Source organism: Podarcis muralis, chromosome 14 (genome assembly GCF_964188315.1).
Source record: "Podarcis muralis chromosome 14, rPodMur119.hap1.1, whole genome shotgun sequence".
Taxonomy (NCBI): Eukaryota; Metazoa; Chordata; class Lepidosauria; order Squamata; family Lacertidae; genus Podarcis; species Podarcis muralis.
In genome coordinates this window covers 12966559-12981528 of record NC_135668.1, presented here as the reverse complement: position 1 = coordinate 12981528, position 14970 = coordinate 12966559, and the positions used below count along the sequence as shown (strand labels likewise).

The 14970-nt window shown below is 42.9% G+C and overlaps 1 protein-coding gene across 4 annotated transcripts in view; it reads right to left on the bottom strand.

Moving 5' to 3' along the window:
• SLC12A1 (solute carrier family 12 member 1) overlaps positions 1-14970 on the bottom strand; it is a 79240-nt gene extending 64270 nt beyond the window's left edge. For 3 of the 4 annotated variants that reach the window (XM_028706049.2, XM_028706052.2, XM_028706051.2), the window contains exons 1-4: positions 14726-14957; positions 9187-9745; positions 7390-7521; positions 5572-5647 (exon numbers count right to left, since the gene is read on the bottom strand). In XM_028706049.2, the coding sequence (XP_028561882.2) occupies positions 5572-5647; positions 7390-7521; positions 9187-9597 (619 nt within the window). In that variant the 5' untranslated portion in view covers positions 9598-9745; positions 14726-14957. Of the gene's footprint in view, positions 1-5571; positions 5648-7389; positions 7522-9186; positions 9746-14725 lie in introns of all 4 variants that reach the window. The other variant, XM_028706050.2, reaches the window with a different exon arrangement.

Below are 14970 nucleotides of genomic sequence, written 5' to 3'. Positions count from 1 at the left end.
CCAACAAAATGCCTTTGGAGCGAAAGCCCCATCTGCACTATACGTCTAGAGCAGTATCATTTAAACGGTCATGGCTTCCCGCAAAGAATCCTGGGAACTGTAGTTTGTTAAGGGTGCTGAGAGTTCTTAGGAGAACTCTGTTCCCTTCACAGAGCTATGATTCAGAGAATTCCTCCTCTTAAGAATTGCCTTCAGCGATCTCAATTGGGGGGGCGGGGAGAGGATGGGGGCAAAATTATAATTTGTTGGCTCTGGCTCCATCTTTCAGTGGCTCTGCTCCACCAACTGTTGGTACTCCTGTCTTGCACCCTACTAGTCCCTACACCACCAGCCACCACTGGGTACAATCCTTACCCATAATCCCAGTGCAGCTGGTGTTCATGTTCAGAAAACAACAACAACTCAGTTATGTGTGGAGAAGCCTTCCCTGTCATTGCTGTCTCCCAATCATCTCAGAATCTAGCATTCATCCAAATCCTTCTGGTACAGTCGTACCTAGGTTTGCAAACACCTTGTGACTCAAATGTTTTGGCTCCCGAACGCCGCAAACCCGGAAGTGAGTGTTCTGGTTTGCGAACGCTCTTTTGGAACTCAAACGTCCGACGGGGCTTCCACGGCTTCCGATTGGCTGCAGGAAGCTCCTGCAGCCAATCAGAAGCCACGCCTTGGTTTTCGAACGTTTTCAGAAGTCGAATGGACTTCCGGAATGGATTCCATTCAAAAACCAAGGCACGACTGTACTTAGGTACACTTTCTGCTCCCTGTAGAAAGACAATTTATAAATGTCTTTGCTCCAGCTGGCTTGTTCACATCCACAAAGCTTTTGCCTTTTTTACTAAAAAAATATGGTTCATTTTAACCAGGAGTTCTTGCCGTCTGAGCGCAACTGAACTGCATGTTTTCTAAAGAAAACAGATTTCACTTCGGGGGTCCCAGCCCCTTAGGAGTAAAATAGAGTGTGTGTACATCATCAACAAAACTTGGGCTGCAAAAGCATTTAGGTGAAGTCTATCTGACATCATCTTCATTTTATCAGGAAGCTTGTGTGTCAATTAGATATTGTTCAAAGTTTACTTTCAGTGATTTTGAGGTGGCTGGGTTTAATATTCCCAGTGCTGGGGGGACACAGGGGCATGCATACCCCTAAACATTTTGTGAATCTTTGTACTTTTGTACAATTACTGTATTTATTTCCCCCAATTTGAACTATAAAATGGTGATTTTCTTGAATCAAAATGAGATTACCCCTAAACATTTTTTTAGAAAAAAGCACTGATTATTCCTGTTATTTTGCAAGTCTGTAGGATGGTGTTGTTCTCCCAACAAAGATGTTATTTCCCCGCTAAACATGAAGGCAGCTGTTGTTGACAGGAAACACCCTGCATCAGCTCCTCATAATTTTTTTTCTGCGATAGATTGCACAACAATGAGCAGATAGTCTCACACACGTCATACATACTGATTGTGATTCTAAGATTTTGGTTCAGTCCATTAAAAACACACTGTCTAGTTAACATGTGAATTGCTTTTTAAAGGCAATGTTTTGCAAATTCTCTTGCAGAAATGGGCCATATAAAAAGGCATTGCGTTTACCTTTTATACCGTCTGCAAAAATAGAAACGGCGTTCTTTCAATCGATCGTACTGTATCCTGATTCTTGTGTTAGTGCTGCTGTAGTTGGAGCGCCATCTAAAATGACCCAACATTCCTTCTACAGTGCAAAATGTGCTTTGGTTTCAGGGAGAGATGCATTTGATGCTAATGGCAGCTTGCCTCCTAGAGCAAATAGCAGCTGGGTATTCATCAGAAGGTATTCGTTCATTCATCAAACGGGACGTGGGTGGCGCTGTGGGTAAAACCACAGAGCCTAGGACTTGCCGATCAGAAGGTCGGCGGTTCGAATCCCGCGATGGGGTGAGCTCCCGTTGCTCGGTCCCAGCTCCTGCCAACCTAGCAGTTCAAAAGCACGTCAAAGTGCAAGTAGATAAATAGGTACCGCTCTGGAGAGAAAGTAAATGGCGTTTCCGTGCACTGCTCTGGTTCGCCAGAAGTGACTTAGTCATGCTGCCCACATGACCCGGAAGCTGTATGCCAGCTCCCTCAGCCAGTAAAGTGAGATGAGCGCCACAACCCCAGAGTCGGTCACGACTGGACCTAATGGTCAGGGGTCCCATTACCTTTACCTTTACTATTCATCAGAAGCACCTTGCAATGAGAAGGTAAGCTTCTAAACCCACCCCACCCTGTTGTTTTGAAAGGGGAGTCTAAATGCCCAAGGAAATGCCTTTCTCTACAAGTGAAGTCTGAGTTGGCCACACCCATTCCCAGTATGCAGCCCCCGGAGGACTGACCAAAGGTGAATGCAGCTCTCAGGCCAAAGGAGATCTGCCCCACCCCCCATAGGTGCTGCATCAGCAATAGTGTACAGTCATATATGTACCGCCGGAGCATTGGTTTTTTTGGGGGGGGGGTTGCTGCTGGAGGGGGTGTTGATGCTGCTATTGCAGTTGGTTTTTTAGCTTTATTTTAGATTGTGCTGTGCTTTATGTGAAAATTGTTCAGTTTGGTTACATATTTTTAAATGTTTTATTTCTTGTTTATTTTTAAAATAATTTTTTACTAGAATATAAAGAAGAATTCAGAGCTTCTTATCAAATCTCTTCCCCCCCCTAAACTAAAACAGTAATCTAAGTATCTTATCAAAAGGAAAAGTGAGAAGAAAAAGAGCCAGAAAGAAAAAGGAAAAAGAAAAGAATATAAAAATAATAAAGAAATATTTTGGTTTCATATTTTTTATTTTTATTTATTGTTTATGACTATGTTGTGGTTATGTATTTTTTCATGTTGCAAGCCACCTTGAGCATAGTTTGAATTGTGGAAAGGTGGCATACAAGTAAAATACGTATGTATGTATGTATGTATGTATGTATGTATGTATGTATGAAAGTGCCTCTGCCAGATTAAAGGAAAATCAAAACACACGTTGAATGCATACATTGTCGACTATGTGTTACACTTGTTTAAGCTGCTTAGAGCAGATCAGTTGATGTTGATGTTGTTGTTGTTGTTGCTGCTGTTGCTGTTGTTGTTGTTGTTATTGTTATTTATATGCCATCCATCCAACTGGGCTCCCCCAGCCACTCTGGGTGACTGCCAACAAATTAAATCACAATACGACATCAAACATGAAAAACTTCCCTGAACAGGGCTGCCTTCAGATGCCTTAGTTTCATACACCTACCTGGTTAATACAGGGTGGGTACCAAAAACCCCATGCTCTTCATTATAATTGTATATGTTGTTTTTCCTTTGGGCACACATAGGGAATGATAGTGTAGACCAGTGGATCTGAAACTTAATGTTATTAGGCTACTCTTTCTATATTGACCTCTGCCTGGAGCAACTAGGCTTCTGGGGGAGTCTCTTAGGAACCTCACTGCTATAGACCCAGGCTGAATATATCCTCTACTTTTACAGCACATTTAAATCACACTGCCTTCCCCGAGAACTCTGAGCACTGCAGTTTGTTAAAGGTAATGGGCATTGTAGCTCCTTAAGGGGTAAACCTCTGAGGGGAAAATTTGTGCTTTGATTATCGTCTTCCAAAGTAACTACTTTACAGTCATACCTCGAGTTACAGACGCTTCAGGTTGCGTTTTTTTTTTTTGGTTACGGACCGCCGAAACCTGGAAGTACCAGAACGGGTTACTTCTGGGTTTTGGTGATTGCGCATGTGCAGAAGCACTAAATCGTGCTTTGCGCATGCGCAGAAGCGCCGAATTGCAACCTGCGCGTGTGCAGACATGCCGCTGCGGGTTGCGGATGCTGCGGGTTGCGAACGTGCATCCCACACGGATCACATTCGCAACCCAAGCGTCCACTGTATTCCGAACTTAAAAATGGAAAGCGTAATACTGGTGGTCAACAAAAGATGTTTACAGACTCTCTCGAGGCAAATCTTTAAAAATGTAATATAAACACAGACAACTGGGAAACACTGGCCTGTGAGCGCTCCAGTTGGAGAACAACCTTTACCAAAGGTGTCATGGGCTTTGAAGGCTCTCGAACTCAGGACGAAAGGGAGAAATGAGCTAAGAGAAAGGCACGCTTGGCAAACCCTCACCGTGATCAACTCCCGCCCGGAAACCTACGTCCCCACTGTCGAAGGATGTGTGGATCCAGAATTGTCCTCCACAGTCACTTACAGACTCACTGTTAACACCGTGTTCATGGAAGACGATCTTACTTGGCTACAAGTGATCGCCAAAGAAGAAGAAAAGTACAGGGTGTACTGAGCCCCATTGCCCACAAATAGGAGTAACCCTGTCTCTAGACTGCATTGCTTCAGACTTCAAAGGGTGTGGGTTTTACAGTATATGATGGATTGCTGCCCCACAAAAGGTGAGGAAACAATTTAACACAGGGAAAACTTGATGTAAGAAGAATGGTTCTCGCCTTTCCCTCCCGCTGATGCGGTAGTTTTCTATAAGCTGTGATTTATTTGCTTTTCAGGCCGAAGCATTCGGCCATGTGATTTTCCCACCTGCAGTTTGGAATGGGACATGTACAGTCTAGAAATGGTTGGATGGCCTCCGTTTGCTGTTTGTGAGAACCAGACTCTTAAAAAGCTCACAAAAATAGTCAAACAATTCAAAATGTATGGCTATAAAGACACTGTTACAGTGCCAAACTGTAAGGTACGTGATTTTCATTTATATACAGTGCTTGCCACCAACACAGTACAGTGGTGCCTCGCAAGACGAAATTAATTCGTTCTGCGAGTTTTTTCGTCTTGCGAATTTTTCGTCTTGCGAAGCACCACTGTATTAAGTCTGCAGTAATTTTAAGAAGTGGCCCCAACATTCTCCAGCAGGCTACCACACCGCGTGCTATGAGTTGCTCCTCGAAGTCAAGTCGCAACTGAACCTCTTCAAGCAATGCATCCTGGGTATTAACGGTTTTAAGAAAAAGGAAACAAACTTGCAAGACGTTTTCGTCTTGCAAAGCAAGCCCATAGGGAAATTCGTCTTGCGAAGCAACTCAAAAAACCAAAAACCCTTTCGTCTTGCGAGTTTTTCGTCTTGCGAGGCATTCGTCTTGCGAGGTACCACTGTACTGAATATTAGATTGACACAAGAAACCGCTTTTGGAATAGACAAGGTTTTTGTCTGAAAAGCTAGATGAAGGTATGATAAGTAAATCCTGCTCCATAATCTGATGGTTGGCACATTAGGTTATTAGTCCTGATCGATTTAATAGAGTTGCATTCAATGCTAGCCTTTCTCAGAGTAGGCCCATCAAAGTTAATGGGCATGACAAACTTAGGCCCATTAATGTCAAAGTAGGATTTAGTTTGAGACAAAGCATAATTTTGAAAGTATTCACATGTCTGTTCCTTTTAATGATAGCAATTTACACAAAATTGTTTTTTTATAATTATAAAAAAGATGTTAAACAAATGTGTACTATTATACCCATTCACACTTTAATTTAAAGGCTAATCATCTTTGTTGAAAATTTCTCCTGTTTCTGCTTCATATAGTGGAAAAATATACTTTTAAAAATACATACCAATTCCAGCTTGACCTACAATCCAGGAGAGTCGGATGAAGAGCATCACGCCCCAGATATTCAGCATGCATCTCACCTAAATTATAAACAAAGACAATTGCATCACCATGTAATTGCAGAATGCAAGAGTTTTCCGTGTCTAAAAATAACCTATGGTTTTGAAGACTATGATCAGTTCAGTGGAAATGTTTACCAAGGCTAAGAGACCATAACAGTCAAATATGAAAGTGGTCATAACACAACCAGCAACAGCAATGACCAGCGGCCCTTCATGTTGTGTTAAGGCATTTGCTGCAAATGGTGTCATGCAAGTTAGGCCCACCCTCATTTCCCCCCAACCCTACTAGCTGTAGCCTGAGATCTTCACATCTTGATCAGGGGAAATCTTTCCACATTTCGCTGAACGCACAGAGAATCCTTCATGGATTTTCTGCCACTTGAGGAAAGAGTCTGGGTGGGTTGGATAGTGGGGCAGTGCAAACAGTTACACTGTTCATAATAGAACATGTGGAGACAACTGTCAGAGCAGTGCTTTAAATGACATTTTTAAAAGACATAAAGGTAAAGGGACCTCTGATCATTAGGTCCAGTCATGGCCGACTCTGGGGTTACAGCGCTCATCTCGCTTTACTGGCCGAGGGAGCCAGCGTACAGCTTCCGGGTCATGTGGCCAGCATGACTAAGCCACGTCTTTGCACTTTGACGTGCTTCCCAACTGCTAAGTTGGCAGGAGCAGGGACCGAGCATCAGGAGCTCACCCCATCACAGGGATTCGAACCATGACCTTCTGATCAGCAAGTCCTACACTCTGTGGTTTAACCCACAGCACCACCCGCGTCCCTCCCCCCCCCAAAAAAGACATACAGTGGTACCTCAGGTTACGTACTTAATTCATTCCAGAGGTCCATACTTAACCTGAAACTGTTCTTAACCTGAAGCACCACTTTAGCTAATGGGGCCTCTTGCTGCCACTGTGCCGCCGGAGCACGGTTTCTGTTCTCATCCTGAAGCAAAGTAACCTGTACAAATTATGTAACCTGAAGCGTATGTAACCCGAGGTACCACTGTATATGAGTGCTAATTGAAGCTGCCCATTGAGAGAGAGGGAGGGGGAGATGCAAAGCAAAAAACACAAACCCTGATAAACTAACTGGAGCAAGTAAACTCCAGCACAAGCAATTGCATGTGCAGAGGAGGGCAACTAAGATGATCAAGGGTTTGGAAACCAAGCCTTGTGAGGAACAGTTGAGGGAGTTATGTATGTTTAGCCTGGAAAAGAGGAGACTGAGGGGAGATATGATAGCCTCCTTCAAATTTCTAAAGGGCTGTCATGTGGAAGGTGGATCAGGCTTGTTTTCTCCTGCCCCAGAGGGTAGGACTTCTGGTGACTTCAAGTCTCCAGAAAGGAGATTCTGACTAAAAACCAGGAAGAACTTTCTGACAGCAAGAGCTGTTCAACAGTGGAATGGACTTTGGATTTGATATCCCGCCTTTCACTCCCTTTAAGGAGTCTCAAAGTGGCTCACATTCTCCTTTCCCTTCCTCCCCCACAACAAACACTCTGCGATGTGAGTGGGGCTGAGAGACTTCAAAGAAGTGTGACTGGCCCAAGGTCACCCAGCAGCTGCAGGTGGAGGAGCGGAGACGCGAACCTGGTTCACCAGATTACGAGACTACTGTTCTTAACCACTACACCACGGTTTTTAAGCAGAGGTTGGATGGCCATCTGTCATAGATGCTTTAGTGGGGATTCCTGCAGCACAAGAGGTTAGACTAGATGACCCTTGGGGTCTCTTCTAGGATATATATTTTGCTTACCAGGACCCCTTTCACCCATCCAAATTTCACAAAGCCTCCTTTGGTTTCTTCTTCCTTGTTGGATTCAGCTTCTTCTGTATTGCCATCTGCTTTGGCGAATTTGTCAACTGAACCAGAAGTCACCGCAATGTTCTAAACAACGACAAAAATTATTTTAAAAGGTATTTAGTATGATTGTCTTTCAGATGAAAGGAACGGGAGCGTGTCTAGCCTGTGGTTCCACAGGAAGACAGGAAATATGCACAGGAAGACAGGAAATATCCCTGATGAGGGATACAGCAATCTGAAAATCTCAGCTTTCCCCCTTTTAAAAGAAAGCAAGGTTCTGGCATTTATGTGAAGATATGGACAATGCCAGCTGCAAATAAGACACCAAAGCAAATGAGATTTTCAGTGGTTGGAGGCTGGGCTTCAGGACCTGGATAGCTCCCTTCTGTAATTAGCAAAACTATAACAAATCATGCAAAATAGGAGAAAACAAGCGAATCTCCAGCTTTCCCGCTCGCATGGAATACAACATAGTTCTGCCAAGGCATGCCAAGACTTTTTCTCTACATATCATTTTCTCATTTCATTAGGGACTTGAAAGAGACAGAATCTTGGATGGTGTGAATTTTCTAGAGATATATTCATATATCCATGGCCTCTAAAAATTCTCCATGCTATTTTTGGTGGCAAATTTTGAGTGTGTGTGTGTGTGTGTGTGTTTCATGGCATATTCTACAGGGGAGGACGAGAATTCTCAAACAGTTCAGAAATAGCTTGAAAGCATATGGGGCTGTATTCAGTGTTCTCTGTCTGCTAGTTCAAGGGCTCTTGTGCTAACGGACAGGTGAATTTTAATGTTGTGCAACACAGGAATCCACTGCAACAGTTGTGCCAATGGAAACTCATTGAGCATCAGAATGCTTTATTTATTTTACAATAAAGTCACTGGCAACCTGCTTATGTGTTCATTGGCGCAAAGCATTTTGCTACTGAAATAAGAATATGGCTGAGTGACTTTAACTTAGTGCTGCATGGGATACGTTACATTAAAGAAACTGTATATATATATATATATATATATATATATATATATATATATGAATTTTGGATCAACCCTATGCTAACTGATAAACAGAATCTATTGTTTTACATCAGTGGGCTTCATATTTTTTAATCTTAGGACCCTTCCCACTATGGAATTATCCATGAAGCAGTTCCTGAAATCCAGAAATCCAGAGCTCTACAGCTTTTCCCCTGACATGCTTATTATCTGTATATTATGTGAAGCTCCACCTGAACAGTTACTACATTACTGAGAACTAGAACTTTGTGTTAAGCTGATTGCAAGCTGCTTCTTTTTTTAAAAGCCTTGCTTTATTACATAAAACCATGGGTGCTTATTTACATACATAGAACTCCAGAGAAAGTTGGGGATTTAGGTCCCACTGAATTTAATTAACCCAGCTCACAGCTAAGCATACCAGATTTCAATTTTATGCATGCATACCTGGCAGTGGGCCCCATAGAACAGGGATACCCAATATAGTGCCATCCAGATGTGGACTACAACTCCCATCGGTCCCAACCAGGGTGGTCAATGGTCAGGAATGATGGGAGTTGTATTCCACAATATCGAGATCACTGCCCCTGCCATTAAATATAGACTTCCATCTGAGTAAATATGAATTGGACTGAGCTACAAGTATGGTCATTCTTAATGCCCTCTCAGTTGCAGCTATACGGGTTATGTTACCAATAACTATTCAGAAGAACAAAAGAGATTATCTGTCTTTTCTTTCTTTGACATACCTTTGCCAGCTGTTCGTGGATGTCCATCAAACTTGGTCTGTTAATTTTGACCCCACTGACGCTGCCAGTGTTTCGGTAGTAACCAATCTTAGGCACGGCATCCATTGTATTATGACCAAATGTTTTCAGGTAATACGTGTTGCTGTGGGTATCATAAGGGTGAAAATTCCCATCTGTTTTAGAAGCATCTCCGTTTTGAAAGAAATTGTCATATAATTCTCTGTTTTCAGGCCTGTAGCCGACTCGGAGTCTATTACTGACATCGTCTGCAAAAGAAGTCTCTTCGTAGCGTTGTGAGTCGGGATCGCCTTGAGATTGTACTGTATTGTCATGGCTTTCATTAATGACATTGACCTGAAATCTGTTTGGACTTGGGTCCAAAAATACATTTTGAGAATTATTCATAGACATATTTATGGACAACTGATATTTCAGTCACAGATCTTACTGCTTCTTTGTTGTCAGATTCCCAGACTGCTGTGGTGTGCAGATGATCCCGGTGTCTCTCATTCAGTAATTGCTTCCGCCAACACTCTTACTCAAGTAATGATGTGCAACTCTGTCACCCAACAAAGAAAAAACAAGCAATATTTTAAATTAGCTGATTTCTTGTCAGCCATCGAGCCTGGTGTCTTACCATTTATTTTTATTTTTAAAATATCAAATCTATGCACTACCTTTCAACAGACAACTGTGAGGATGGTTTGCAAGACAGAATAAGACATCTGGGAAAGCGTAAGATCCAATAGGATTCAAAGCAGCAGGGAAATTCATGCTGAAGGTTCCAGAGAGTAAATGCCTGGAACATTATTACTTGACCGGAGAACTGTGATGCAAAATTCTTTAAGGAAGGTAAGTGTGTGTGTGTGTGTGTGTGTGTGTGTGTGTGTGTGTGTGTGTAACTGCTGCTGGCAGGATCCCAACAGCAGAACCGGTGAAAAGCCCGAAAATGGGGGGAAGAAGGGGCTGAGCCAGCCTGCAATCTCCTTAGTTGGGCATTTGACCTGATGTAGGCCCGATTGACTGCAAGAAGATCAAACCTATCCATTCTTAAGGAAATCAGCCCTGAGTGCTCATTGGAAGGACAGATCCTGAAGCTGAGGCTCCAATATTTTGGCCACCTCATGAGAAGAGAAGACTCCCTGGAAAAGACCCTGATGTTGGGAAAGATGGAGGGCACAAGGAGAAGGGGAAGATAGAGGACGAGATGGTTGGACAGTGTTCTTGAAGCTACCAGCATGAGTTTGACCAAACTGCGGGAGGCAGTGGAAGACAGGAGTGCCTGGCGTGCTCTGGTCCATGGGGTCCCGAAGAGTCAGACACGACTAAACGACTAAACAACAACAACAACAACAGGCCTGATTGCTTTGCAAGTTCCGAGCTGGTGCAATGATTTGCCTACCCTCACCTTTTGCCCTGTCCAGTGTGCACAGCAACTGTGGTTAGGATTGCATCTTTAGTGTTTCATTGTTATATTGCAAGGGCTGTTTTAAATGGTTAATTTATCACCTTCCTCTAGGGTTGCCATATTTCAAAAAGTGAAAATCTGGACAGAAAACTGTTGACACCCCCTTCTTTCTTTCTTTCTTTCTTTCTTTCTTTCTTTCTTTCTTTCTTTCTTTTTTTGCAAATTCTCAAAAATAAAAAATAAAAAAATTAAGTTTTTGAGCCATTTTTAAGGGAAATCGGCAAAAACAACACTGCTGATTTTCACTTGGACACCGTTTCTGACAGCCAATTATCGGCTTCCTGGGGTAAAGGTGGGGTATAAATGTTTAAGGAAATAAATAAAAATAATTCAGTGGAAGCTGATCTTCCCTTGGGGAGGAATGGGGTACCACAAGAGGAAACCCTCTACTGACTTTGGGGAAGGGCGTAGCTCAGTGGTGGTGGAACAATTACCTTACATGCAGAAGGTCTTAGGTTCAATTCTTGAGTTACAGGGAAGCAGGCAGAGGGCCTTCTCGGTAGTGGCACCCGCCCTGTGGAACGCCCTCCCACCAGATGTCAAAGAGAAAACCAACTACAGTGGTGCCTCGCAAGACGAAATTAATTCGTTCCGCGAGTTTTGTTGTCTTGCGATTTTTTTCGTCTTGCGAAGCACGGTGTCGGGAAAGTTTTGGAAAAGCTTCAAAAATCACCAAAGTCTTCAAAAACCTCAAAAAAGGCTACCACACCGTGTTCTATGAGTTGCTCCTCGAAGTCAAGTCGCAACTGTATTAACGGTGTTAAGAAAAAGGAAACAAACTTGCAAGACGTTTCCGTCTTGCGAAGCAAGCCCATAGGGAAAATCGTCTTGCGAAGCAGCTCAAAAAACAAAAAACCCTTTCGTCTAGCGAGTTTTTTGTCTTGCGAGGCATTCGTCTTGCGACGTACCACTGTACCAGACTTTTAGAAGACATTTGAAGGCAGCCCTGTTTAGGGAAGCTTTTAATGTTTAATAGGTTGTTGTATTTTAATATTCTGTTGAAAGCTGCCCAGAGTGGCTGGGGAAACCCAGCCAGATGGGCGGGGCATAAATAATAAATTATTATTATTATTATTATTATTATTATTATTATTATTATTATTATTATTGGTATAGGGCAGCTTCCTAGGTTCCCATGACCTGCCATCCACTTCACTTTGGACAGCAGGCCCTCTGAAGACAATCGGAACACATGGGCAGGTTGATGTCAGACTGGGAACAGGCATTCCATCAGGCGCCAGAGTCCAAAGGTCCATAGGGCTTGGGAAGTTAAGTACCAGCATGTCGACACATACTCAGAAATGAACCATGTCAGCCCATCTCATTAAATGCAAGTCCCACCCCAAAGCTTAGCTTGTGTCCTCACAAGACCTATAATTGCACTGGCTGCCAATTAGCTCCTGGGCTAAGTTCTTAGGGCTGCCATTTGTCTGAAATTTCCTGGACATAGCCGGGATTCGGCAGTTGGAAACAGTATCTGGGCGGAAACCTCTGAAATGTCAGGGAAAATCCGGGTGTATGGCAACCCATATCGGAAGTGTAGGTTTTGCCGAAATTCCTTAAAAATGGCTTTTTTGTTTTTATTTTTAGATTTTGCAAAGAAAGCTCAACAACTTTGCCCTTTTTATATCCAGTTGATCACTGTGCCCTGCAGATAGCATCTTATCAGAAGGTCCATTCTGCACGATACAAGGACTGGCACATACCCTTTGCAAATTCTTCCTCTTAAAAATCAGACAAAAATCTGTTGTGTTTTTGATGCCTACCAAAAACCTTTCTCTTCCAACAAGCCTTTTAAGTACAGTGGTACCTTGGGTTAAGAACTTAATTCGTTCCGGAGGTCCGTTCTTAACCTGAAACTGTTCTTAACCTGAAGCACCACTTTAGCTAATGGGGCCTCCTGCTGCCGCCGCGCCACCGGAGCTTGATTTCTGTTCTCATCCTGGAGTAAAGTTCTTAACCTGAGGTAACATTTCTGAGTTAGCAGAGTCTGTAACCTGAAGTGTCTGTAACCCGAGGTACAGTGGTACCTCTGGATGCGAACGGGATCCGTTCCGGAGCCCCGTTCACATCCTGAACGCGTCCACACGTCCACGCATCTCGATTCGCCGCTTCCGCGCATGCGTGTGATGTCATTTTGACCATCTGCGCATGCGCGAGCGGCGAAACCTGAAAGTAACACACTCCGTTACATCTGGGTCGCTGTGGAGCGCAACCCAAAAATACTCATCCCGAAGCTACTTCAACCCGAGGTATGACTGTACCACTGTTGACAACTTTCCCAGTCTGCCTCTGTATCGGAATTGGGGTTTTTATGTTTTAAAGATGTCTTTATTGTTTTATCACATTTGTGTTTCCTACCCTGCGTTCCTTCAGGAGGAAAGGCATGGCATACATTTAGTAAACGGATACCTTCTAGCAGTTTGTTCAGAGCTGGTTCAGAATGATACCACAACTATGGGAGGATGATGCAGGAGTCTTGAGGTCTGCCCAGGGACTGCTTGCAACTGACATATTTACTTCTCACTTGTCACATAAGACTCAAACAGGCTTATAGTTAACATAGTAAAACTGCAAATATGGAATAAATAATTTAATAATAATTCAAAGCTGTGCCAGCTGGCTCTGACCAAGGCACAAGGCAAAGAGAAAATTGGGTAAGTTCAAAGTGAATTGAATTTAGTCTCTCCCCATCCCTAGTTTGATAAGCAGGGGGGGGGGGGACGGGACCTGAGAGGAGGTGGGTGAGTGGGAGGGTAAATGAGTATTTTAAGCAGAAAAGTAGCAGGCAGAACCAAAATACTGAACCCTTCACTCAGAAAAACAACTGTGCAATGGGGGTTGAGGATTATTACCACTTTGGCAAGGGCCCAGGTTCTAACTTCAGAAAACACATTTTGGTACTTGTTTATTTTTCAGTGATATGCAAAGCTCGCCTCGAGCGGACACAATCCAACCCAAAATTAAGCACATTAAGGCTCATTGAATTTAATTGGCTCAAATATGCCTAGTTATGTGTTGGATTGTGGTCAAATACTACAAACACAGCAAATTTTGGACGCCTGTGTGCTTGCAAACATCAATCAGGGTGCCACAGCCAAAGATATTGGTGCTCTTCCAAACAATTTGATATAATCTGGAAGTATCTTTGGAGATTATATTCCAGCATTAGCTCTGTTCTGGCAAGCTTTCCATACGCAGTTTCTGTTGCTGAACTGGCTGTCACTGTTCACATGTGCAAGTCAAACGCACATTCATGCACATCTGGATACGAAGCGTTCAGTTGTGATCCCAACTGGTAGGCTCAGATGTGGGTGCATCTTCCTGTCTGTCTTGAAGTGTAGGTGGAAATCTGCCTCCCCGTCTACTATCTTGGACAGCTAGATGTGTGCAGGACAAGTCAATGAAAACTTTTATTGCTTACAGCTAAAGGCCTTTGCAAAGATTAAACAAGCTCAAACAAAACACATTTTTTAAAAAATATTGAAAGTACTGTATATGCATATTAAATAAAGATATGGCATGTTATTGCATGCTACCATCTTTTAAACAGACAATATTTGCAACTTAACCTGGCAATTCAATTTGTCAATCAGTGGGGCAGAAAAAGGAACAACATTAAGGATCTTGCACCTCCTTCCTTCCTTCCTTCCTTCCTTCCTTCCTTCCTTCCTTCCTACTACTGTAATACAACACACCCATGCTCCTGGGGACAGATCAAAGTAGAAAGCTTTTCCTCGCTCTAGATTCTCTTTATGCACAGATTTCTGTTCACGTTTCCCTTCTTGGCACTGTGCTGATGAAAAGTCCAAGGCAATATCGATCGCACAATATCTATAGACAGTGTTTTATTCAATTCTGTCTCTCAAAATGCTGAATATATCATCTCTGATTCATTCGAGTTGCATTTATTGTTGCATTGTTGGGATTTACTTTCTTAGGAGAAAATCTGGGCCGTCGTTTCTCTCTCTCTATTTGTTGCGGACAAAGATTTCGCAACATGAACAATTCATCCAAATTATGACTGAGTCGTAACCCTGGTGGGGAATGAAATAATTTTAAAAAGCTTACCTTTTACAAATGATATTGGAGAGGATGTTGGTATTGTCAGGGATCTGTCTGCTTCAGCTGTCTATCTTTAGGGATCTCCAAAATATCAAATGTTTATACTGTGCAAGCCCTCTCTTTAAACAAACCAGCAGTTATTTTCTTATTTTCTAATGTACCTTGCCAATAGTGTCCTTTCCCACCACGAACAATACTTCAGCGGCCGGGTTCTTTCTTCTATATAGAACACCGAGGGTGCCAGCCAATCC